At 45.0% G+C, this 25,099-nt stretch overlaps 1 protein-coding gene across 2 annotated transcripts in view; it reads left to right on the plus strand.

Moving 5' to 3' along the window:
* Positions 1-1,133: 1,133 nt before the first annotated feature.
* insyn1 (inhibitory synaptic factor 1) overlaps positions 1,134-25,099 on the plus strand; it is a 52,657-nt gene continuing 28,691 nt past the window's right edge. The window contains exons 1-2 of one of the 2 annotated variants that reach the window (XM_072464883.1): positions 1,134-1,597; positions 1,993-3,555. In XM_072464883.1, coding sequence (XP_072320984.1) covers positions 3,412-3,555 — 144 coding nt within the window. In that variant the 5' untranslated portion in view covers positions 1,134-1,597; positions 1,993-3,411. Of the gene's footprint in view, positions 3,556-25,099 lie in introns of both variants that reach the window. The other variant, XM_072464882.1, reaches the window with a different exon arrangement.

Genomic DNA, 25,099 nt, shown 5'->3' on the forward strand with positions numbered 1-25,099 from the left:
AGGAAGTGAAGGCATTAATTGCGCCCCTGCTTGCCAATTGTGAAAATACACAATATCTGTAATAAAAAAAAAAAATTTCATGGCGTCTCGAGGAGAATATAACCCATGAGTTTCAAACAAATCAGACAATGTTGAGTTTTTCACACAATGAGTAGGGAGCGCTATAGAGTAAATTTGTTACATGGGTATTTACTTCCAATCAGACCATAAAAAAGCATTAGTGAGTGAAATATGAGCTCCGTAGATCATTTCCAATAGATGTGACTTGTCCTTGAAAAAACAGGAAATTAAGCCTTTTTTGAGGGCGTGTTACGCGGAGACCGTAAGGAATATCATTATTTTTTTTTATATTTTTATTAAATTTCAATATCTTTAGATGCAAAAAGTGTTCGATCAGACAAAAAAACCTAGGACAAGTAAGATTTTGAAAGAAAAAAGTCAAGCGTGGCGGTGCCACTTTGATTCAACATGGCTGACTTCCTGTTTATCATAGAGCGATGCTTCCAGGTGTGCTTTACTCCTCAAACGTAGCTCTATCACTGTCCCAAGTTCATGTGCCTAGGCCAAAGATTAAGCGTTTCATGTTTTTTCTTTTTTGAACTAGTTTGCACTGTTGCGACGGGCGTTCTCACTAGCTCCATTTTATTCGATTTCGGGTCGAGCCGATCGCGTCTATGTCCCCATGTGTGACTTTTCATCGATGTTCAGGGGGTCAAAAATGCCCAAGTTGTGGTAAAATGACTGAATAATCATAATAAAAAGAAACCAGGCAATAACAAAAACTCGTCGCATTCCATTCCATGGAATGGCTCGAGCCAACAACGGCAATGGAAAGAGAATTAGGTTTTGTCTCTTTCATCTCTTGGTCTACCATTCTGCTATACAATAATATTGTAACAGTCAGGAACTTTTGTCCACCCTGTCCCCTGCTTAGCAAGCAGCAACAGAGAACTTCATCTTGATGTAACCAAACGATAACACCCTTGGTAGAACAGTGACAAACTGGGACTAGTGAGGTAGTGGAGAGGCATAAGGCGAGAGGAGGGACAGCTCAGCACTACACTGTTCCTTTAACGCACCAGGCCCCTCCTCCGCACAGCACACAGCGAGTGGAGCTGGCAGCAGCCGGAGCTCCACAATAAACTCTGGCATCAGCTTCCCTTCATCAGCCAGTCATCGAGGAGGCACAGAACGCGCAGGGGAACGCGTGGGGACAGAGGGAAAGACCCAACCAGCGGGACCGTGGGGCTGACGGGGCAGATAGAGAGAGAGGGGAGGCTGTCATCCTGTACAATGAATCACGCGGCGTTCACTTCCTCACCACTGTCACCCTTCTCCATCTGACGCCTTCTGACGGGGGATGACGGCAGGCTCATTTCCAGCCCAACACTTTAACTGAGTGAGAGTAACGGATGTAGCAGCTCAGCCCCCCCGCCGCCAAAAAAAACAAGGCCATCTCTTAGTCACCTCCAGCCTTCTTCCTCTCAGCATTTTGACTATCAAGACTGTTCTTCATCTTCTGCTCATCTTTCACTTGTGCATCTCCGATGTTGAGCGAGAGAGTGAAAGAAGCCAGCTGATATAAGCTATCAAGACTGTAAGTAGGGGGAGGAAGGGAGGAGAGGTAGGGAGGGCTGGAGGGAGTAAGACCAAAAGCAAGAGCGTGTGTGTGAGACAAGACGACGAGCGAATGAGGCGGGCAGAAGATGTTGGTGCGTGTGTGAGAGAGGGACTGCTAAAGAAGCGGCGTGTTATACGGGGCAGCACTGACCCTCTCTGTGGGGATGAGACACAGGCATAGCAACAGCAAAGTAACACAAGTAATGCTGAGTTTAAAAGAGGATAAAAATCATCAACGCAATTACTTCCTGTCAGTCTCGTGACAGGCTGCGTTTGCTCAGCCGAGGGAAGAAGAAACAGAGAGGTGTTGGAGAAATGAAGGACACATGATGGAATAAGTGATTTTTTGTTGTTGTCTTTTTGTCGGTCCAGGTACCATGTGTGATTGGCCAGCAGACCAGTGGCAGTGGCATCGCCCAGGATTCGATGAGAATTCGTCTCTCCCCGGCTCGTTCACTGGGGCTCCTCTGGAAGGATTTCATGGGATTTACTTCATGCTACTGGATGGCACGCAGCTTTCAGCCACTCTGAAATAAGCCCACAGAGAAATACATTACCTACATGGAAAAGAAGTAAAATAATTATCCAATCACAGCACAAGGAGGCAGACCGGGTTCCCTTAGCAACAACTGAAGGAGAGAAGAGAATGCTTTTTCTCTTCAATCTGTTCTCTAGTTTTTTTTCCAGTTTTGTTTCTTGGGGCACACCCCTTTAGACTGCCGTGGGTCAGCATCTTTGACGAGACTTGAAGAGCAGCGCTTCACAAGTCAAACCAGTGACTTCATAAAGGTGCTTATTCCAGGCTCGCCCAACGGTCTGGCGTAAACTCTATGATATTGTTTTACTCCTCTGCAAATTCCTCTTACTGGTCACATTGCGCTGCTTTCTATTAATCTGGAGTCCATGTCACCTGGAATTAGCACTGCAGTGTGGGAAGATTGTGGGAGCTGTCCACCTACTTTTTTATTTCCTTCATGAGCATGAAGTGAAGGACATGATTAAGTCATCAGCTGCAAAGAAACGGTTGAAAAGCAGATTTCATTTCCTATTCTGAAGCTTTTTCACTATATACCTCTTAAAAGGAGTCCAAGAGGAATACCTGTTTTTCACACAGGATTGATCTTTTACTAAAAATCATTAATAGCCGCATGTGAGGGACTTCAGTTAGTTAATAAGTCCCTTTTGGCCACCAACAATGTAAAAGATAATTATTTTATTTATTGAGCAATTGCAAGGCACTCTATTTTTCTATTTATATGTAGAATAGCATCCTTAATAAAGGCAAAACAAGAGCTTGTTTTGTATTTTACCAGGACATCATGTCACTGTGTGTAACAGGTAAAATAAATCCTACATGACAGACAAAAGGGGCCTTTCCCCTCATTTGACAGGGCCTATTTTAAATCAGATTTTCAGTTTTAAACACTGACAGGAGTCGGCTGAACACAATTATGTAAGTTCCACATATTACATTGAGCCCATGTATTTTGCTTCCTTGTTTTCCATGGATTTACTGTATTCCATTTTCCCCATGCACTTTTTTACCTCATTTTTGAGAGAATCTATCCAAAAGCATGGATGTCAGAGTGTGACCAGGTGCCGAGAGTGCGGGCCAGGCAAGGCGTTTGGGCAGCCCAGGTGCTTTTAAGATGTTGAGTTCTCCCTGCGTGGCTGGGGCCCTTGTTCGGATCAGTAGCACTGAGGCTCCCTGTAGCCAAAGACATGGACCCCGACTCGGCTCCCCCACGCCCTCAGCCTGTCGGCCACTGGCCCCACGTCACCCTGTGAAGGATGTCCCTCAGCAGAGCTCCGGCCCGGGACACCTCTGAGACCCCCAGCCCGAGAGAACGCATCCGCAGCCACATGAAGATGGTGATCGATCAGCTGGACGGCATTCTCAAGGAGCTTAAAGATGTGGCCAAGGAACTCCGGGAGGTGAGCTCTCAAATGTGCCGCATGAGCAATAGGCTTTTGGGATTTGTAAAATTGAAATTTGGGTGGGAAGATGTAGCATGCAAAGTACTGAAAGCTTAATTTTCTAATTAAAGTTTACGTTTTTAGAAGTCATATTGCTTCTTAATCCAATCACCCAGTACGTGCTTTATGAACGTCCTTCATGTACTCAGTGGTGTCTTGCTATGGAAAAACGTCAGGCAGAGATAAACATTTGTAGCGCAATTGTTACATAATAATTTTGTTACAGATCAGCTCCACTTCTTGTGCATTTTTTGCCACTGCCATAGTAACAGCAGCAGGCTTTAGTGTGCGCACAGTTACACACTACAAAAGGAGAACATATGGCACTGACGTTCATGAGGATGCGTTCAATGATGCTGCAATATGTGTGATGAATGATAATTACAGTATATTAGATAGGTAGTAATAGTGTGTGTGTGTGTGTGCGTGTGTGTGTGTGTGTGTGTGTGTGTGTGTGCGTGCGCGTGTGAATGCGTGCGCGCGTGTGAGTGCGTGTGTGTGAAAGGGCTCGATCATTTTATTCAAACTGTGACCACTGCAGTTCCCTTAAAGACAAAAGCCCCCCTCCCAAAGGGTTTGAACATGTCCAGAGCATTGCCAGCCTGTGACAGCTGAGTACCAGATGTTGGTGCATAAAAATGACCTCCAGCTTAGGCTTTCAAGTGGAACTGTTGAAAATGACATAATTCCCTCCATCAACACCGCAATCTCCCCTTCGGTCAGGGCTCTCCTGGTTTTCATGGTTTCCTACTTAATGTACTTGCGCTGGTTGAGGTGCAAGGACAGAGCACCAGAGACAGCAACCCCTCTCTGGTGCGAGGAGCGGGGCCTGAGCGCAAGAATGATTGATGATCGTGGGACAAGCGCAAGTGGAATAATGCTGGCTGGAGCTATTTATAAACAAAAACACGATCTGCGCCTCTGCCGACGCAAACGCATATTACCATTCTCATCCCAGACCCCAGAGTGGTCCATTTTTTTTATACGGAGGGCACCATCAGATGTATTGAAATGGCTAAAACGATGAGCTGCTAAGACAGTCATAATGGAGTATCAGTATCCTGCAATTAAGTGACCTATGAGACGGCACAATGTAGCAAAGAGCGATGAGAACGGAATCAAATGCTTAAAAGCCTAATGTTCCATAAACTCGCTTGGCCACAGCAAAACAGAAAGCAAATGTCACATAAATTAATGATGAAGTGGTAATGAAAAAGAAAGAAAAAGACGAAGAAATTTATGCTCACATTGTATTAGGTGTTAAATATTTATAGTGAACGCGTGCAATGTGTGTGTGTATGAGTGGATGTATGTATATACTTTATATATACTGCTGAAATAAACATGTCTATCCCACAACATGACGTGACCCTTGACATAGAATACATGTTTTCAAATTATCCTCCGCCTACAGCATGTTACAGCTCAATGCAGTTTTATTCAAAAAATGACAGCAAAACATGGAATGGAAATTATGAGTCTATTTAGAGAACAGCTTTTAGACTGCTACAGAAGGTTAAATGAACCAATAAGTAAAATGTGTAGAGCAATTTTCAGCTTATCACACATTGCACGATAGAGATGTATAGTTACACATCATTTCTAATAACATAATCATTTCTAGGACACAAAGGGTAGTTGATTTAGCTTGTAATAATTAAATAATGTATGTATGTGGCCTGATAACCTCACTGTTGCCAACTCTCCGACCTAAATATTCAGTCAAAAAAATCGTACACTTTTTAAAATGTATTTTCTTGACTCAAGGTTCTCGAAAGTGTTTTTGTGTGCCATTTGAGATTGAGTGCACATGTGCACAAAGTCTAATGAACATACAAATTTCACAGAGAATGGTAAATGCTAAATTTCAGAAAACAGATGGCAGTGATGTACAGTAACAAGAGTAATGGACTGTTATTCTGTGAATGGAGTTATTATGCAGAGGCTCCTCTTCAGCAGACAATGCTGAACGTCTGCACCGCGGCTCAAGACAAGCAAACACAGGAAGGCAATCAGGACTTGTCAAATTAAAGCTCCAAATGAAAAGAGGAGCATGTATCGGCCGGACAAAGAGCGTTTATCAGCAGCAGAGTACAGCCAGTCCCGCACACTGGCATCTATCAGTCAGACGCAGAGGCTCGCTGCGCAATACCATCACAAACTTATCATGAACTGGAGACAGATTCCCCACTAGGCAGTGATATGTAGAATGCTTCTATGTGTAAATGTTGTGTTAGCGTGAACTGGCAAACATATTATTTATTTGCAGATTGGAAACTGCAGCACAATTTTCAAGGTTTCGAGAAAGTGTTTGTTCCATGTGAAAAATGTCTAAACATACAAAAGGCTGGACAAAACAAACAAATTCATTGAAACTAAATTGTGCATGCCTTGAACTTTGATTTTCTGCATGCGCATTCCACAAGGACATGAGCCGTACAGAGAAATCGTGGTTGTATTTATGCGGCTGCAAACAGTACAAATCTGAACTAGCTGCAATACCCTGCTCATTCCACGACCACATAGTTAAAAGATTTTCCCTGACATGGAAATTTTATCCGCGCTTACCGGTATATTTATTTAGACTCAAAAGCTTAACATTAACAAAAATAAAGGCAAATTTGGGAACGTCATGAAAAAGGCAGCTTTTATTTATTAATACTACAAGATATTTCTGTCAGTATGAAAACCTTGGTGTTACTGTAATATATATTTTAGCCCCTCGAGGAAACTGCAGCTGTGATTTGGGGCGTTAAAAAATAAATTTAATTTAATATTTTGTCTGTTGCAATATCGATTATTGCGATACTTGTGGTATAGTGTGCAGCCCCATTTAGGAGTCCAAACCCCAATCTTCTTTTAGATATTAAATCTTCTGAGCGTGTTTAAAATATGAACTTGAAACAGAATCCTTCTGTCAAAACCTAAATCACAAATCAAATCGTAATGGCAATGCTTGTCAGAAAAAATATTGTAGCCACCCTAATGTTAAAACATCTTGTTAAATGGTCCTGTCACACTAGTGTTATAAATTCATAGTTATTTTGTGAGGTTCAGGTCATTACAGTACATTTTCCTGTTATGTGAATTCTATTGGCATGGATACGGCCGGCAGTAACCAATTCTGCTCTGAAAAAACTTGTGAGCACTAGATATTTAGATTTTTCATTTTTTTTTTTTTAGTCCTACCAAATATCAAATCCAGCAAACAACGGTGTTGCACACAAATTTTGGCAAAACATCTTGGTTGGCCCGCACATTACAGGGTAGGCAAGGCCCCCTACCAGCATTGTGTCCTGGGTAAGCGAGTTGTCCTTTACCCTTTTACCCCCTAAGTCCACTGCACCAGCCAGGAAATAAGCAGTGAAGTCCTTGACTGGGACTAAACATTTGCACTCTTTCGCTCAGATTTTGTATCACTTTGGGCTCAAACACGTGCCAATAAATATGCAAAACCTACCTTATTGTCAGTCTTCCTCCGTGCAGACAGCTGGGCACAAATGGACTGGTCAATTCCACTCCCTTTTGTCCTCTAATAGCTGCCTCAAATTCCAATCGGTGGCTGTCAAATCTAATGTACAGTACTTTTTGCTAAAACAGAGTCTTTCAAAGAAGTGCTATTCACATTTACTACAGCATGGTTCTCTTTCATGTGCGAGCTATGCCTAAATGTTGTATTGTTTTTAACTCTGCCTGGAGGTTAGGTATTCCAAACACAAACAGCTGGATTCAGATCAGTCAGCCTGTCAGCCAGCCTGCAGGTCACTGGTGTCTCTCCACTATGAGACCCAAACCAGTTTTGACACCTTCATGTTGATGGGAAATCACAGTGCCGCGCTGCCATCGAGTTCAGCCGACCACCTAATCTGTATCAAATATAACAGAGATAGTTTTATAAAAAAACAAAATAGAAGTGCAATTTTACCCTGCAGAGATTGTATACTATCATTCTGTGAATTTCCCCTGCTGAGCCCACTGCTGAGTTGGGCAAGGAGCAGAAAAGTGCCTTGTAAGATCAGTTCAATATCTAACCAGGAGAGGCACATTCTAATCAATAAAAGGGAGACACTATTGGCAACACAGCACCCACAAACATTAGAAAGTGCAATTTTGACATTTAATTTAGTCATTAAGAGAAACAACAAGCAGATGGAAACACTCGACAAAATGTCATAAAATGCTAGACGTTAAATGTTAGACAAAACATGCTACATCGGTAATTTGGTAAAGTAGGTCAAGGGCTAGCCTTTACAATCAGGTGTCATGCCATTGTGGATGTTGTAAAATACTCACAAAAGTATGGGAGCAGTCTGTACTTATTATTGTGAATAAGTACAGACTGCTCCCTTGTTACTGTAAACTGCAGTGTGTTGCCAGGTTTTTATGACAGATGTTTTCCCTGTTACTTTTGAGAAAGAATAGCCAATGTGGGTGAAGGGTCTGGCCCAGGGGTACAAAGACTGCAAACCTGAGGCAAAGTTAGAGCATGTGTTTTTTCATTCATTCTATTTATTTATGTTTGCAGAGAAAACCTAATGAGAAAAGCTCTTTTTTTTCATGGGTTCCCTGTTAAAATACAACACGGATTAAACAAACAAACACAGGATATCCAAATAAAACGGCAATAAAACATTCAATAAAATTAACAAATACATAAAAACATAGTTGCAAATGCACGATGAGATAAAATTATATAAAACAAGTGCAGCGGCACTGCGGATAGTCCTTGACTAGTGCTTTAACGTCATTAAAAGGCATAAAATGATTTAATTTAAAAAGTCCAGGCAGGGAGCCTGCTGAAGGCCGTTTTTATTGTCTCTATGTTGACACGATGATGACACGAAGACAAAAATGTCCTGAGACCTCAAGCGGTGACTACTTGATCTGATAAATAATCAGGCAAAATACCAACTAGAGCCTTATAAACAAACAAAAGGCAGTGCTGTTCTCTTCTAACATCCAATGATTGCTGTTCTACTTTAGAATATAATTGACAGTGGTGAGTTCTGTGTCCTTCTCCTGCAATGAACCTTAGAGCTGAATGATTAACAGAGTTCAGAGGTTTTAACTCTGTTGCAGTAGAATGCATACGTATATATAATATCACCATAATCTAGAACTGAGAGAAATGTAGCCTGGATTAACTGTTTTCTCCAAGAAGAGGAAAACAGTCCTATGTCATTGTATGCATCTTGCACCAAGCACACATCATCAAATGAGCTTGAAATGTTGTCCAGCTTTCTTGGAGGACAAAGACCAAACAGAGCAAGGCTGAGAGCTCACTCACGTTGCCAAGTCCCCTTCAGCCTGAGATACGGGGCCAAAGGCTCTCCTAACATTAAACGATATTTAAAAGAAATGACAAGCACCCGCCCGCCGTGCCTACTGTCAGTTTGTTCCTCCTTGCCTGACCTCATCTGTGTGTGGAAATTAAATTCCTAAATTAAACTTCGTGAGGTGACTCTAGCTAAGTTCTCATTGCTCGAGAAAAAAAAGTAAACAGAAACAACAAAGTATAAGTGAGCATTCTTTATTCGTCACATACACAGCATCTTAACCCCTGTGACTCTGGCCTCATAATGATTAACACCAATTAGTCCAGTGTTGCAACACATTCATCCGTCTATAATAAGTACACTAAAGCATTACTATATTTAAGGGCATACGTTTTGTGCAAATGTAGCAACTCGCATCTAATCCCACCACATTGATCACAGCGTTTTGCCAGCCCTAAGCCTGGATACATGGTCATGCTGCATTTGGACGAAAACTGGTGTAAATGTACTCCATGTATAGACGCAGATAATGGATTCGAAGAGCTAAAGTGACAGAAAACAATGGGTTAAGACTTCAGCAGCATCTAACCTTGAGAGCTGTGAAGAGAATAGAACTGCACCAGGCAAAGTTTTCCCCTGAGTCTCTTTTACCTAGCACTGGCGTGGAAATCCAGCTTGTTTAGTATGCAGGAAAGGGATATTGACTAGCCCATCATGCCAGTAAGACCCACTGGATTAGTGGGCCTTTGCTGTGCCTCCCTTTGCGAACTCTGCACAATAATGAGACTTTAGCTTGGAATTGCCATAGAACAACAACAACAACAACAACAACAACAACACAACAACGAACAATACCTCGTGCACTTGGATGCCAACTGCCATAAAAAACTACAACGACAACAGTTTGGATATTACGGCAACATAGAGGAACGCCTCGGTCCGTATGACGGGGAAGAAGAAGAGGAAGCGTGACCTGGTCGGTGACGATATGAACAGCGGGGAGGACTCCCCTGGAGCCACTGATCCTGTGCAGCGTAGGGCGTCTTCTTGCTCGTCTATGGAGGGCTCTCTCAGTGAGGAGCAGGGCGGGGGGGTTGCAGATGTCGGGGATGTGAGTTCAGAGTGTAAGGTGTTCATAAAGCTCGCGCAGGATAATGCGTCCTTTAAGGGGTGGGATCCGATGGCGTTGACAAGGAGCCTGACTGTAGCTGTGGGAGTGGTCAAGCATGCGAGTGTCCTTAGGGATGGCTCGCTGCTGGTTGTGTGCAAGGACGTGGCTCAGCAAAGGAAGGCGATTGAAGCTAAGTGTCTGGGTGGGAAGGACATTCTTGTGTCTGATGCTGTAAGAGGCACGGTCAGGGGAGTTATAGTAGGCGTCCCTACGACGACATCTGTGGATGACATAAAGGAGAATTTGACTGGAGCTAAGGTGGTGGATGCTAGGTGGTTGAAGATGACCCGGGATGGGGTAAGGTGTGACAGCCTGTCGATAATGATTAGATTTGAAGGTGGGATCCTGCCTCGTGTGGTGTGCGTTGGGTACATGCGCTATGGCGTACGCCCATATGTTCTGCCGCCCCTGCGTTGCTTCAAGTGCCAGCGCTTTGGGCATATTGCAGCGGTCTGTAGAGGGAAGCAGAAGTGTGGTAAATGTGCAGGAGACCACGAGTATGGGAAGTGTGACGACGGAGCAAAACTCAAGTGCTGTAACTGTGGGGGAGAGCATAGCTCTGCCTACGGGGGATGCGTGTTCAGCAAGAGGGCTGCGGAGGTGCAAAAAGTTAGAGCCTCTCAAGGCATATCCTACGCGGATGCGGTCAAGAAGGTGTCTGGTAGTCAGGTGACGGTGGATGCAGTGGGGGCTGCCAGTGCTGCTGGTGTCCTAGGCGACAGGGGAGGGGGCAGCGTTGCCCGCAGCCAGGGGGAGGTCCCCACTGGGATGCCCGTGAGTGTGGCTTCCACGGGCAGAGGCCCTGTGGGTGCGGAGGATGTACTGGTTGTGAAGAGGAAAGATTTCTTCCTCTTTATAGTGGAAGTGATTAACTGTACTGGGCAAACCAAGAAGAGATCCGAAAAGACTAAGATCATCGCTAAGGCTGCAGGGAAGTACTTTGGAGCTGGGGGCCCCGAGTGGACGGAGATAGAGGATGCGCTGCGGGAGGGCGCCCTGCCCCATTCTGGCAGTGGGAGTGGGGGGGCTCCCGATGCGCCGTCAGGTTCCGGGGGCTCATAATGGCGGTGGTTGTCTTGCAATGGAATGCGCGTAGTCTTCGTGCTAATGGCCAGGAATTTAAGCATTTTGTCTCTACCTTGTTGAACAAGCCTCACGTTATGTGCGTGCAGGAGACTTGGTTACGACCTAGGTGGGGTTTTGGGATACAAGGGTATGTGTGTGTTAGGAATGATAGGGAGCAGGGTAGAGGCGGAGGTGTGGCTGTGTTTGTCCGAGATGACCTAAATTACGTTGTTGTCAGTGTGAGTAAAGCGCCGGAGGCCCTGGCGGTGAGGGTCTGGCTGGGTGGTGAAGCTGTTACTGTGGTTAACCTTTATAATCCGTGTGGTGAGTTAACGTTAGAGTCCTTACATAGTATCGGTAAGGATGTTCGGGGAAAGGCCGTGTGGTGTGGGGATTTTAATGCGCATAGCGCTTTGTGGGGCGGTAGTGGTACCGATAGGTATGGGCAGGTGGTAGAGGGTTTTATCAATCAAAGGGAGTTGGTTTGTCTGAATGATGGAGGTGGGACCCGCTATGATATGGGGACCGGTGCGGAAAGTGCAATAGATCTTACACTTGTGTCCAAGGAGTTAGCTGGTGTTTGTAGTTGGGAGGTTCTTGGTAATCTTTCTTTTGGTAGCGATCACTATCTAGTCCGCACCGTGATTGGCTTTGGGAGCTGTGTGGTCAGGGGGACGAGGATCCAGAGGTGGCAGTTGGCAAGGGCGAACTGGGGGGCTTTCCTGAGGAAAGCTGATGATGGTTCTAGGGTTCTGCAGGAAGGAGGATTGACTCAGGTGGATGATCTCAATAGTGCAATTGTCTCGCTCATCACGCAGTCAGCGGTAGGCACGATTCCTAAGAGTGGTGGTAGTGGACATAGGAAGCGGGTGCCGTGGTGGACTGAAGCATGTGGTCATGCTGTTAGGGCGAGAAATGCGGCGTTTCGCCGGCTAAGGGTTACCCACACTGAGGGTGCCCTCATTGACTACAAGAGGGCCCGCGCTGTTGTGCGGAAAACTGTGAGAACGGCCAAGAGTGCCTATTGGAGGCGGTATTGTTCCAAAATTGGGAGAGAAACGCGTCTCGGGGATGTTTGGGGGATGATTAAGCGGATGCATGGGGTTGAGCGCCGTCGTGGGACCCCGGTCCTAATACTGAATGGTGTTGAAGCAGTCAGCGACGTTGACAAAGCTGAACTGTTGGCCAGCACCTTTGTGTCGGTGCACAGCTCTGACAATCTCTCACCTGCGGAAAGGCACTACAGGGAGAGTACTTTGGCCCAGAATTCTGAGCTGATTGGGCACCAGCCTTCGACTCAAGATGACCTTGACCTTCCGTTTAGTTTGTTTGAGCTAAGGAGAGCACTTTCTAAGGCGAAACAGACAGCCCCGGGTAAAGATGAGGTGTGCTATGACATGCTCTCTCATTTGACTGATGACACGCTTGGGCTAGTCCTGGGTCTTTTCAACCGTGTTTGGGATTCAGGTTGTGTTCCATCTGCGTGGAAACAGTCTACGGTGGTGCCGGTTCTGAAGCCGGGTAGGCCAGCGTCTGACCCTTCAAGTTATAGGCCGATTGCCTTGACGTCGCAGCTCGGGAAAACGATGGAGCGCATGGTTACCGAGCGGTTGGATTACTTCTTGGAGAGTCAGGGTTTGCTTCCCGCGCACCAGAGTGGTTTCCGTAGGGGCAGGAACACCATGGATTCCGTGTTGTGTTTGGAATCTGATATCCAGCTGGCCAGGGCTCAGAAAGAAAAGGTTATTGCGGTGCTCTTTGATGTGGAGAAGGCGTACGATATGGTTTGGAAGGATGGGCTCCTCATTAAGCTGCGGAAGTGTGGTGTGAAGGGTAAACTGTTTAACTGGGTCCGGAGCTTTCTGTCTGGCCGGCGTATCCAAACCAGAGTGGGCGCTGCTTACTCTGGGGTCTATGGGGTGGAGAATGGGATCCCGCAGGGGAGTGTGTGTAGCCTTATCTTGTTCAATGTTATGATTAAGGACATCTTTGACGACGTGGATGGGTCTGTTGGGAGGAGCCTTTATGCTGACGATGGCGCTCTATGGGTGAGAGGGAGGAATCTCCGGTTTTACGAGGCGAAACTGCAAAGGGCAATACAGCAGGTGGAGCAGTGGACCCTGAAGTGGGGGTTTAAACTGTCCGTACGGAAGTCTCAAGTGATCTGTTTCTTCAATGGACATAGGGACGTCTCCCTTCGACTGCATGGGCAGGTGCTCGAACAGGTCAGGGAGGTGAGGTTCTTGGGGGTCACCTTTGACGAGAGGCTTAGTTGGCGTCGGCACATTGATGAGGTCAGTGGTAAATGCAAAAGGGTGAATAACTTGCTTCGTTGTCTATCCGGCCAGGACTGGGGGGCCAGCAGAAGGTCGCTCCTGGGTATTTATCGGGCCGTCATGAGGGCGGCTATTGATTATGGCTGTATAGCCTACATGTCTGCGGCTGAGACTAACTTAAAGAAGCTTGATGTGGAGCAAGCCCAGGCCTTGCGCATCTGCTGTAGGGCTTTTAGGACCTCCCCTGTCTCGGCGCTGCAGGTTGAGTTGGGGGAATTGCCGTTACGGCTCCGCAGGCTAGAACTTCTGTTGGCTTACTGGGTGAATGTGCAAGGTCATACGAGCTCTCACCCGGTGAGGGACTTTCTCAGGGTTGATGGGGGGCAGAGTGAGGCTGGCGGTATGATTTTCAGCCAGGTAGGAAATGCGAAGGCGCGGCTTGCGGGGGTTGGTGATCTGCGTGTGAGCCCGTCGGTGGCTTTGTCTGCTATAGCTCCGTGGAAGTTTGTCCCGGCTCCTGTTGATGTTAGCTTGCATGGCAAGCTTAGAGGAGTCGCTGGGAGGGCACCGCAGTTTGCCGTTCAAGCGCTCATCGATAAGCACTCAGGTGATGTGTTTATTTATACCGACGGGTCTAGGGATCCTGAGAGTGGGCGTACTGGCGCCGCTTATTTTGTGCCTGACCTGGGGCTAGCGGTCAAGAAGAGGTTGACAGATCGCCTTTCTGTTTTCACGTCGGAACTTATAGCGATACGGTTGGCGTTGGAATGGGCGGAATCTGCTTTGCAGTGTTGCGGCATTGTGGTGGCCTCTGACAGCCTTTCTGCATTGCAAAGCATTAAATCTGGGAAATCGGATTGCAGACAGGATGTGTTGAATGGCATCTTCTGTCTGATGCTCTCCCTGTCCAGGAAGGATGTGAGGGTTTCCTTCATTTGGGTCCCTGCGCATGTGGGGGTGGATGGTAACGAAATGGCTGATGCACTGGCTAAACGTTCCCTTCGGCGGCCATCAATTGATGTGGCGGTTGAGTTAAGCAAATCTGAAATCAAGCCTGTTATCAAGAGTCATGTGGTCGGCCTTTGGCAGGAATTTTGGAGCCACTGTGTTACTGGACGGCATCTCTATCACATACAGGGTAGTGTGGGTCCTTGCGGGTCTATGGGCAGGAACGCGTGGGAGGAAAGGGCCTTCGCCCGCATGAGGATTGGCCATACTGGACTCAATTGGTCACTGAGTAGGATAGGCAAACATCCGACCGGTCTGTGTGGTCACTGTCGGGTGCCAGAGACTGTCGAGCATGTGCTGATTTGCTGTGAGGCTTATGATAGGGAAAGGGCCGGGTTGGCCTTGTGGTTTCGGAATAATGGGCGGGAGTTCAATCTGCGGAACGTTCTGGCGATCCAGTCACAGGGTTTGTGTCAGGCTGTGGTTGCTTACTTATGTAGCACAGGGCTGGGTAAACGTTTATAGAGGTGGGGGGTGTTGGAGACTGAGCCGAGGATGAGGAGCAAGAGGATGTTCTAACGCGCTTGGACTTCATGGGCCTAGAAACGCCAAAGTGATGGAAGAAGGACTTCTAAAGGATAAAACGACAAAGACGTCCCATGACCTCATGGGCTTTGTAAAACAACAAAGACGTCCCATGATCTCATGGGCTTTGTACTTCCAAAGCACCGAACGTCAAAGAGGGCGAGGAAGGTGAAGAAGAGTCTCCCTGGAATAAAGCCGGTTGGTCTCTGACACAACAACTATTCTAGTCACAAAAACACATCATGACCTCATGGGCTTTGTAACGCCAAAGCGATGGGAGGAGTACTTTTACGGACTACGACAGAGTCTGAGGACTACGAAACGTCTGAGGAATAAAGTCTGGCGGTAATGCAACACTCGGATGCCAACCGCCATAAAACAACAACAACAACAACAACAACAACAACAACAACAAGTCCTACAGCCAAAACGCCTACACTAAACATATCCTACAAAGATGATATTTGATTTTGTGTATTCTTCGTCCAAACAGAGTTTACAAAGTATGTTTAATGTTTAATTATAGGGAGTGTCTGCAGAGCCGCGGCGCGCGGCCGAAACTGCCATGTTATTTTTGTGCCGGCCGTGCGCCGCGGCTCCTGAAACTGCGCTGCTATTTGACCGCGTTTTAGCGCCGTTTTAGACCGCGCCGGATTAAGGTTAGGGTTAGGGTTAAGGTTAAGGTTAAGGTTAAGGTTAAGGTTAAGGTTAGGGTTAGGGTTAGGGTTAGGGTTAGGGTTAGGGTTAAGGTCAGCCATGAGGCTATAACGGGCTATAAGGGAAATGCCGCGGTCCCTGAAACTGCGCGGCCATTTGACCGCGCCGTGGCTCTCCAGCCACGGCCTTAATTATAATACCTCAAGTAATCATGAGGTCATGAGTAATATGAGAGAATCCAGCCAAGACTACACATAAATTACAAAAAAATAAAGTATAACAGGTACTAAGTAAGAACTATTAAGGCCTATTAGCGTTACTAAATGTTTGATTTAAGAATTCAAAACAACATCTGGGATCTGTATTACTATGATGATTCTCAGACAGTGGAACTAACGTTTGGTTGACATTTAGTTCATTATAAGTGTTGATACGGAAAGGACAATTAATTTTCAGAATAATAAATAAATAAATGAATGAATACATTTCTGTAATGCATAAATTATGTTGTGTTTTGTGCTAAGATTAAATGCAAACCTTAATTAATGATCAAGAATGGAGATAATAGTTTAGTCCCTGCACAGGACTGAGACAGACTTGGTGGAGCAGCTGGTATCATTGTTGCTATTGTTGGTTCGTGGGTGTGTTTGAGATTGTTTTGGGCTATCTCTGTGAATAAAACCTGTAGGCTATAGTTAATGGTGTGAAAAGTGGGATTCATCAAAGTGCACAACCAAGCATCTAAGAATAGCTACATCATTTCATTGTGTCAAAGCACGCAGTAGTCAGTGAGGGTGACAGATGGCTATTCCTTACCTCTTCTGACTCACACAATAAATAAATCAATTTATATAATCTGATTATAACATGGCGTGTCCCCTTTCATTGACAAGGGCAGTATAGGACAGTAATCTTCTCTTAACAGCGTAATCATTATACTCTTTTGGTTAGTTATAAATAATCGTTTAAAGAACCCTAGGTCAAATTAGACTCGAGCACAACATTAATATCAAGTTATGGTATTGGTTAATCTCCAAAATCAGTGTTGAAGTACACTGGTGTGCTTGTGGGAGGAAATGTGGGACAACAGATGGACATAAACCCATGGCTACAATCTGGCGTGTTTACAGCATAAATATCAAACATGTTCTTTAACATGCACTGTCCCAACCAAATAAATAAATACAAATCATTTGACATGATGGCTACACCGTCAACTAACATTGGTAACATTTACGGATGTGAGTTTCACATAATTGTTCACAACAAGAGACAGTAGATGCATTAGACTTAAATGGCATTAACACTTCTAATTGAGGATCATACACAACAAGTGGAAATAATTGCAGTAGTTCACCTTACCATGTGAGGAGTGTAGAAGTAGAGAAATGCCCAAATAAGAGATTTTCTTACTTGGATTTGTTATATAATCCACTTCATTAATGCCAACTAGACAGAGATATACCGGTATTTAGCTTTGGAATTTAAGTCATTGCCACACATTGTAAAGAGCTTGTCTATCTGTTCTGGCCTGAATCAGAGGCCATGGGTATCATACTAATCTCAACCATAGACCTCAGTAATGTACTCTGCCACTTGTGTTATAGAGGCAGATAAACAGAGCAAAGAAAAAGAACCGGTGAGTTACTTCTCAAATAAAGTCTCATGGAAACTGTAAAAAATAGACAATAATCGACGCAGTTGCTTTTTCAGCACGTTTTGCAGCTGGTAGATTGATTGGTTGGTTGCATGGATAACAAATAGTTTTGAGATATTATGTGTGTTTTGGTAACAGTTTCCTGGCCCACCTGACTCATACTTCAGTTAAATTTGGATCCAAGAAGAAGATATCTTTCCAGTGCAGTACGGGGCTTCGGCCAATACCTGTTGTTAGATCAGGTGTTTCAACAGCCGCAGTAATGAGCTACACATCCAGAGCAAAATTGGGGCCTGCAGTGAGAGAAGAATGGCTTTTGCTCATAATTGCTTCTAATTGTTCTCATTCATAATGAAACGTTCAGTGTGAGAAGTGCCGCCTTTGTAAGACAACCTTAACATCTTCTACCTTTGATGTTAAACTAGTTGATTATGCTTGGCAGAGACTCCAGTATCGGGGATCTCCCTCTCCTCGTCTGGTTACTCCTGGCAGCTCTCACTCTGCCAGTGGCAAGAATGTCATTGACAATAGAATGACAACACAGCATCTAATGGAGCAGATAGGAAAGACCCCTGGCAGGTGACCAAAACTACACGTCAACAATGTTTGGGTCATTAATACGTTTTGTCATGTGCTCAGTCCCCTGTGCAGTTTGGATTTTCTGGCTGAGATGATGAAGGCAGGATCGACACCTTTATGCAAAAGCAGACAATATAGGAGAAGTCATAAAGGCAAAAAATATAATTAGACTTAGACATAGACTTGTGATGTGCAAGATTTTTTGCAACACTGTTTTCTACAGATTGTGATTTCTTTGACTCAATATCAGGCAAAAAAGCTTGTAGAAAAAAAAATAATTTCTTATAAACAAGGAGCTGGATTCATAGTGCTCTACATTGTTCTATACAACACAGTAATTCTCTGATTTCTCACAGAAGGTTTTAAAGGAATATACTTACTTACCTATGCTATTTACTGTATATGTGTTTGATACAATACTTTTATAGTGTTTTATGCACTTCTTTCCCAAGAATTAAAATGTAAATTGTCCAAACCAACTTGACCTCCAAACACATTCATTATTGTCAATGCTCATCTCGCCCTTGTTTTCACATGTCCTGCACACCAAGCCTCAACATAGCAGTATTTTTTTCCTCTGTTGTAGGAAATGGTATGAAACAGCTGAAATATCTGACAGCTAAAACAGTGTCCTTAGTGGCTCCCAATGAGACAGCAAAGCATGTTAGGTAAAAATAAACCATCTAAAATACTAGGACTGACTGTATGCACGGAGGTTACCATTTGACCTCAGACAATAAAGCTGTGCACTGGGTCAGGAGATGGTCAATGGCAAAAGGATTCTTATTGAGCGTCTGCGTATTCTTTAGAAAAAAGAGAGAGAGGGAGGGAGAGAGAGAGGGAGGGAGAGAGGGAGAGAGGGAGAGAGAGAGAGAGAGAGAGAGAGAGAGAGAGAGAGAGAGAGAGAGAGAGAGAGAGAGAGAGAGAGAGAGAGAGAGAGAGAGAGAGAGAGAGAGAGAGAGAGAGAGAGAGAGAGAGAGAGAGAGAGAGAGAGAGAGAGAGATTATATACATATGACAGAATTGCACATCAGTATTAGGTTAGGTCAGTATTGCGAGTGTTCAGGACTAACAGTTTTTGTTATAAAGTCTGACAGCAGCAGGAAGGAAAGACCTACGGAACCTTTCCTTCAACAAGAAGACCCACGAGCTACGGTGGTGGACGCTAGGCGGTTGAAGGTGACCCGGTCTGGGAGAGACGGGAGATGGCGGAGGAGAGTGGATCGGTGGTCGAAGACGTTCTGGACGGCGTGGAGGAGCAGCCTTTTCGGGCGGTGGAACATATGGCCTAACGTCATGGCACATGAACCCAATGAACACCTTACTAGGCAGGCACCTCCCTTCAAGTGTTACCATTACCGACAAGCTGTCACATCTTACCCCAGACCGGGTCACCTTAAACCGCCTAGCATCCACCACCATAGCTCCAGTCAAATTCTCTTTAACTTCATCCACAGACGTCGCCGTAGGGACACCTACGATAACTCCTCTGACCGTGTTTCTTTCAGCATCAGACACAAGAATGTCCTTTCCACCCAGACGTTTAGTTCCAATCGCCTTCCGTTGCTGAGCCGCGTCCTTGCACACGACCAGCAGCGAGCCATCTCTAAGGACACTCGCACTCTTGATCACTCCCACAGCTACAGTTAGGCTCTTTGACAATGCCACTGAATTCCACTCCTTAAAGGATGCACTATCCTGTGCAAGCTTTATGATCACCTTACAGTCTCTGCTCTCACCCCGGATATCAATAGCTTCAGCCTCATCCTGCTGCTCATTCCCAGAACCCTCGGACGAGCTAAGGGACTTTTTACGTTTCCGGGCACGTGCAGCCAGAAAAGGCTGCTCCTCCACGCCGTCCAGAACGTCTTCGACCACCGATCCACTCTCCTCCGCCATCTCCCGTCTCTCCAGACCGGGTCGTTGTATGGCGGCTGGTGTTACAATACTGCCAGAAGTTCCTCCTTAGACTTGATCCAAGGCGGCTGGTATCTTAAGTTGTTGTTGTTGTTGTTGTTGTTTTATGGCGGTTGGCATCCAATTGTTGCATTACCGCCAGACTTTATTCCTCAGACTTTTCGTAGTCCTCAGACTGTCGTAGTCCGTAAAAGAACTCCTTCCATTGCTTTGGTGTTACAAAGCCCATGAGGTCATGATATGTCTTTGTGACTAGAATAGTTGTTGTTGTTTCAGAGACCAACCGGCTTTATTCCAGGGAGACTCTTCTTCATCTTCCTCTCCCTCTTTGACGTTCGGCGCTTCCATCGTACAGCTTTATTCTTTAGGCTTCATTCTATAGGCTTTAATATTTCCACTGATGTCGCTGCTTGGTAGCCGTGCGTCTACGAGACTGGACGAGGACAGGAGACCACCCCCACCCCCATCTCGTCACTCTGATCACTCTGACTCCCCAAAAGCAGACCCCCATCACTCCGACTCCCATTTAGCGCCTTTAGCCTGTTTTATATATCTGCCCAATCAAGCTCCTTTGTTCCAAGGAATCTCCCTGCAGCTTTAGCAATGATCCTGATCCTTTCAGTTCTGCTTTGAGTCTGAGCAGCACAGTTTACAACATCCACCATAAAGAGTACAAAATTTTCTCTATCCACAACCAGGGTATTCTCATTAATTCTGGAACCTGCACACTTGGGACCTCCACTCTTGAAACCTTCACACTTCTTGGGAGCCACGCTGGCCTTTCTCATTTCGCCCTGGCTGGGAGCAGCGCTGGCTCCTCTCTCTGTATTTACTCTAAACTCGTTACTTGAAACTTTCTTGACTGCATCTGCATAGGATATACCTTGAGAGACCTTTATTTTCTGCACCTCAGCAGCTCTTTTGCTAAACCTGCATCCCCCATAGGCAGAGCTATGTTCTTCCCCACAGTTACAGCACTTCAGTTTTGCTCCCACGTCACACTTACCATACTCGTGATCTCCTGCACATTTACCACATCTTTGCCTCCCTCTACAGACCGCTGCAATATGCCCAAAGCGCTGGCACTTAAAGCAACGCAGGGGCGGTGGAACATATGGCCTAACGTCATGGCACATGAACCCAATGAACACCTTACTAGGCAGGCACCTCCCTTCAAGTGTTACCATTACCGACAAGCTGTCACATCTTACCCCAGACCGGGTCACCTTCAACCGCCTAGCGTCCACCACCGTAGCTCCCAAATTCTCCTTAACTTCATCCACAGACGTCGCCGTAGGGACACCTACGATAACTCCTCTGACCGTGTTTCTTTCAGCATCAGACACAAGAATGTCCTTTCCACCCAGACGTTTAGTTCCAATCGCCTTCCGTTGCTGAGCCGCGTCCTTGCACACGACCAGCAGCGAGCCATCTCTAAGGACACTCGCACTCTTGATCACTCCCACAGCTACAGTTAGGCTCTTTGACAATGCCACTGAATTCCACTCCTTAAAGGATGCACTATCCTGTGCAAGCTTTATGATCACCTTACAGTCTCTGCTCTCACTCCGGATATCAATTGCTTCAGCCTCATCCTGCGGCTCATTCCCAGAACCCTCGGACGAGCTAAGGGACTTTTTACGTTTCCGGACTTTTTACGTTACGTCTCCTCCGCCATCTCCCCTGGTATCTTAAGTGTCCTCTGAAACAACAACAACTATTCTAGTCACAAAGACATATCATGACCTCATGGGCTTTGTAACACCAAAGCAATGGAAGGAGTACTTTTACGGACTACGAAAGAGTCTGAGGACAAAGCACTGGAAGTCAAGGCACTGGAAGAAGAACTTTTAGGACTACGACAAAGTCTAAGGAATAAAGTCTGGCGGTAATGCAACACTCGGATGTCAACCGCCATAAAACAACAACAACAACAACAACAACAACAACACACAGCGAGGGTGGATCAGTCTCTCACTGAAGCTGCTCTCCAGAGCGGAGAGAGTGTCCTGCAGGGGGTGACACTCATGGTCAGGACCCTCCTGTCCACCACCTCCTGCACCGAGTCCAGAGCACAGCCCAGGACGGAGCTGGACTTCTTGATGACTCTGTCCAGCCTCTTCCTCTCCCTCTCTGTGATGCTGCTGCTCCAGCAGGCCACACCGTCCACAGAGTCATAGAAGGTCTTCAGGAGTGGCCCTGTCACTCAAAAAGACCTGAGTCTCCTCAGGAGGTAGAGCCGACTCTGGCTCTTCCTGTACAGTGCGTCTGTGTTATGAGTCCAGTCCCTGGATGTTCACTGGCGAGGGGGCAGTGGGGTGGCGTCTGCGGCAATCCACCACCATCTCCTTGGTCTTCCCCGCGTTGATGAGGAGGTGGTTCCGCTGACACCAGTCCACAAAGTCCTGCGCCAGTCCTCTGTACTCCTCGTCATCGTCGTCCGTGATGAGTCCGATGATGGCAGAGTCGTCAGAGAACTTATGCAGGACACAGCTGTCCGTGTCATGTCTGAAGTCTGCAGTGTAAAGGGTGAAGAGAAAGGGCGCGAGGACAGTGCCCTGGGGCGCCCCCACACTCAATCCAGCCGAATAAAGCCAAAACAAGTTAATTTAAAGCGATTCCAGTGCGTGTCCCGATCGTTCGTGAAGTTCCTCTTTCATATAAACGTGTATGAAATAAAATGGGGTGAGACTACAAGAATAAAGTCTAAAGAATAAAGCCTAAAGAATAAAGTCTAAAGAATAATAATAATAATCATATTCTTGATTATTTTGGTGAGAACATATTCTAAAGAATAAAGCCTAAAGAATAAAGGCTAAAGAATTACCATGATTTTCCATTTAGCCAGTGTCAACTCCTTAACGCTTCAACCGATTTCAACATGTTATACCTCATTATGATCCCTTTTGCAGTAGTACGTGTGCTATTACTTTTGACATTTGAACAACTTGTACGTTTTGCAGAATCTTCAAAAGTATTAGTACTTTTTCCCCATTTTAAAATGAATTTGGGCATTATGAGTGTCTGCGGAATTCTTTAGACTTTATGACGGAGCCAGTCGAGCGAGCGAGAGAGAGAGAGAGAGAGAGAGAGAGAGAGAGAGAGAGACTCCAGCAATGGCTTCAGTAGTTCAATACATGTTCTTGAAAGCAAATAGCCATGAATGCACATGCTCAATGACTACAAGGTACCATAATAATGCTCCTGCCCTTGGTGGAAAGAAATGGCACACAACTGTCTTCAAATGCTATATAATAGAGTATACTCATATTGTACTGATTTACCTGGTACTGCAGTTTAGAGATGTACCTTTTCTGAAGGAGGGTGCATCCCCTGCTTGTTATTGCTTTACCTAGAATCCTCCACTATATGGCTTAAGCTTGCCTATCTCCATGGAAACAAGCGTGTGTCGAAACTGGGCCAAAGTTACATAGTGCGCTTGAAGGTCTTTGTGGCATTGTGTGGAAATTATGTTATGTTATTATGATATATAGATGCAGATGTAAAAATTGAGTAAACAATGCACTAAGTAAAATAAATAGTAGGTAATCTAATTATATTCTACTCTAGTATTGTCATTTCTTATAGGTATGGTAAATGTCTCTTTGTGAATAATAACTTGAGGTTAAAAGTGATTGAGCATTTTGGCACGTGAATCTCACATCTAGGGCTAAGCGGGTAACAAACAAAAAAAATTTAAATATTTTTTGTCATATTGATCTATCTCAATTTTCGAATTGATTTGGTCTTTCCAAAAATAAACTAAAACGGCTTTTAGTAATGATTTATTGAACATAAACTACACAGATTATTTTTGTGCCATTTAACACAAATAATGATCAAATTTCTTCCCCAAAGTCTGACCTTGTCTCAAACCCACATTTTTACTGACTGAGGACTCTCGATGCAAAAACCTCTCCCAAATAACTAATGATTTCTATTAATTACCCAGCCCTACTCACGGCTCTTTAACAGTCATCACAACAACACTAGTGGTCTTAATATTTGAGCTGGTCCAAATTTAGTTTTGAGAGCAGCTGGTGACCTTTGAATTGCAGGGTTTATAACTGAAATCAGCTGTTTGGGGTGGCAACCTGGGCAGCGTGATGGAGTGGTTTGTCTGCAGTAAGGACTTTCCAAGTTGTGGTCTGTCGGGCTTTTCTCATTTTCTTGAATACCATCAAAGCTAGATGGAGGCTGAAAGAGGGGGAAAAAAGAGAGAGAAAGTCTTATCTATTGGCCAGCACACAACAGTCCCATTTTCAGAGCTGAAGAACAGTGTGAACAGTGCCAGAGGGAAGTGTGGCGCCGGGGGGGTCAGCAGTTCATTTCATAATCCCATGGCTGCAAGTCGTTCTGAGATGCATGACAATGAAAAAAGACGGAGGAAACGGGTCAGGCTATTTAACACCTGTCATTTCAGCATCTGCGCTGGGAGCCGACTACAGAGCCTGTAAACAAAAGCATATTCACACTGGCTCACAATATACCCAAGGCATACTGCTTATACTTTTTTTCCATTTTAAACTACACTCTATTTATAGTGATATTGGCATCTATGGAAAGGTCCTTTAGCTCCAGAAAGTGTCAGATCTCTATTGCTTGCGTCACTGCTTTGTAGAGTAATTTGTAACAACCAAAAATAGCTTTGGACTACATTTAGTCAATGACATCTGTGATGACCTAAATGGCTGACCTAAGTGGGCTGAGAGGAGCTGAAAAGTGTGGCGGAACACGGAACATGGAACACAAAGCTATATGTTATTTAAATGTATATAGTTTTGGTGATATAAAGAAAAATAAGTAAATAATCTAATAAATAACAAAAATAAATGTCTGAAACAGGGGAAATGGAAGCCACCACATTTCTCTAACTAAAGGATAGACGTGCATCTACCACAGACTTTGCATTTAAACCAGACGCCTTTGACGTCAAGATTGTGTTTGGTCTGAACAAGCCGTTACAAAATTAAACTGAAACCAAATATTTTCATCCTGATAAATTCTACTTTATTATGTATTTACAAATCCTACATAAAATCCTACACAAAACTTCTAAAAATAAGTTAGTATTCAGTACAACTCATTTCTCAGCTAATATTGTTCCAGCTGATTGCTTTAGAAGTTCAAAGAATTGGTTCAGGGAAAAACGGACTAAAGATAAACCTTTCCTTTGACATTTGTGCTATCATAAAACTGTGTCTAGAGAGAATAAAATTAGGCAGACGTGTTAAGGATTCTGGTTTAAACCTTTCTCGTGCACTCTCCCTGGACACACACACAAAGCAGTGTGACCTTTACACATAGCATGACGTTAATGTAAATCTTGTGCTGCACAAACTAATGAGGCCCAAAGCCAAAAGATCACAAGT

This window comes from Eucyclogobius newberryi, unplaced genomic scaffold, assembly GCF_026437365.1.
Source record: "Eucyclogobius newberryi isolate DKJ021-1_F unplaced genomic scaffold, fEucNew1.0.hap1 SCAF_5, whole genome shotgun sequence".
NCBI lineage: Eukaryota > Metazoa > Chordata > Actinopteri > Gobiiformes > Gobiidae > Eucyclogobius > Eucyclogobius newberryi.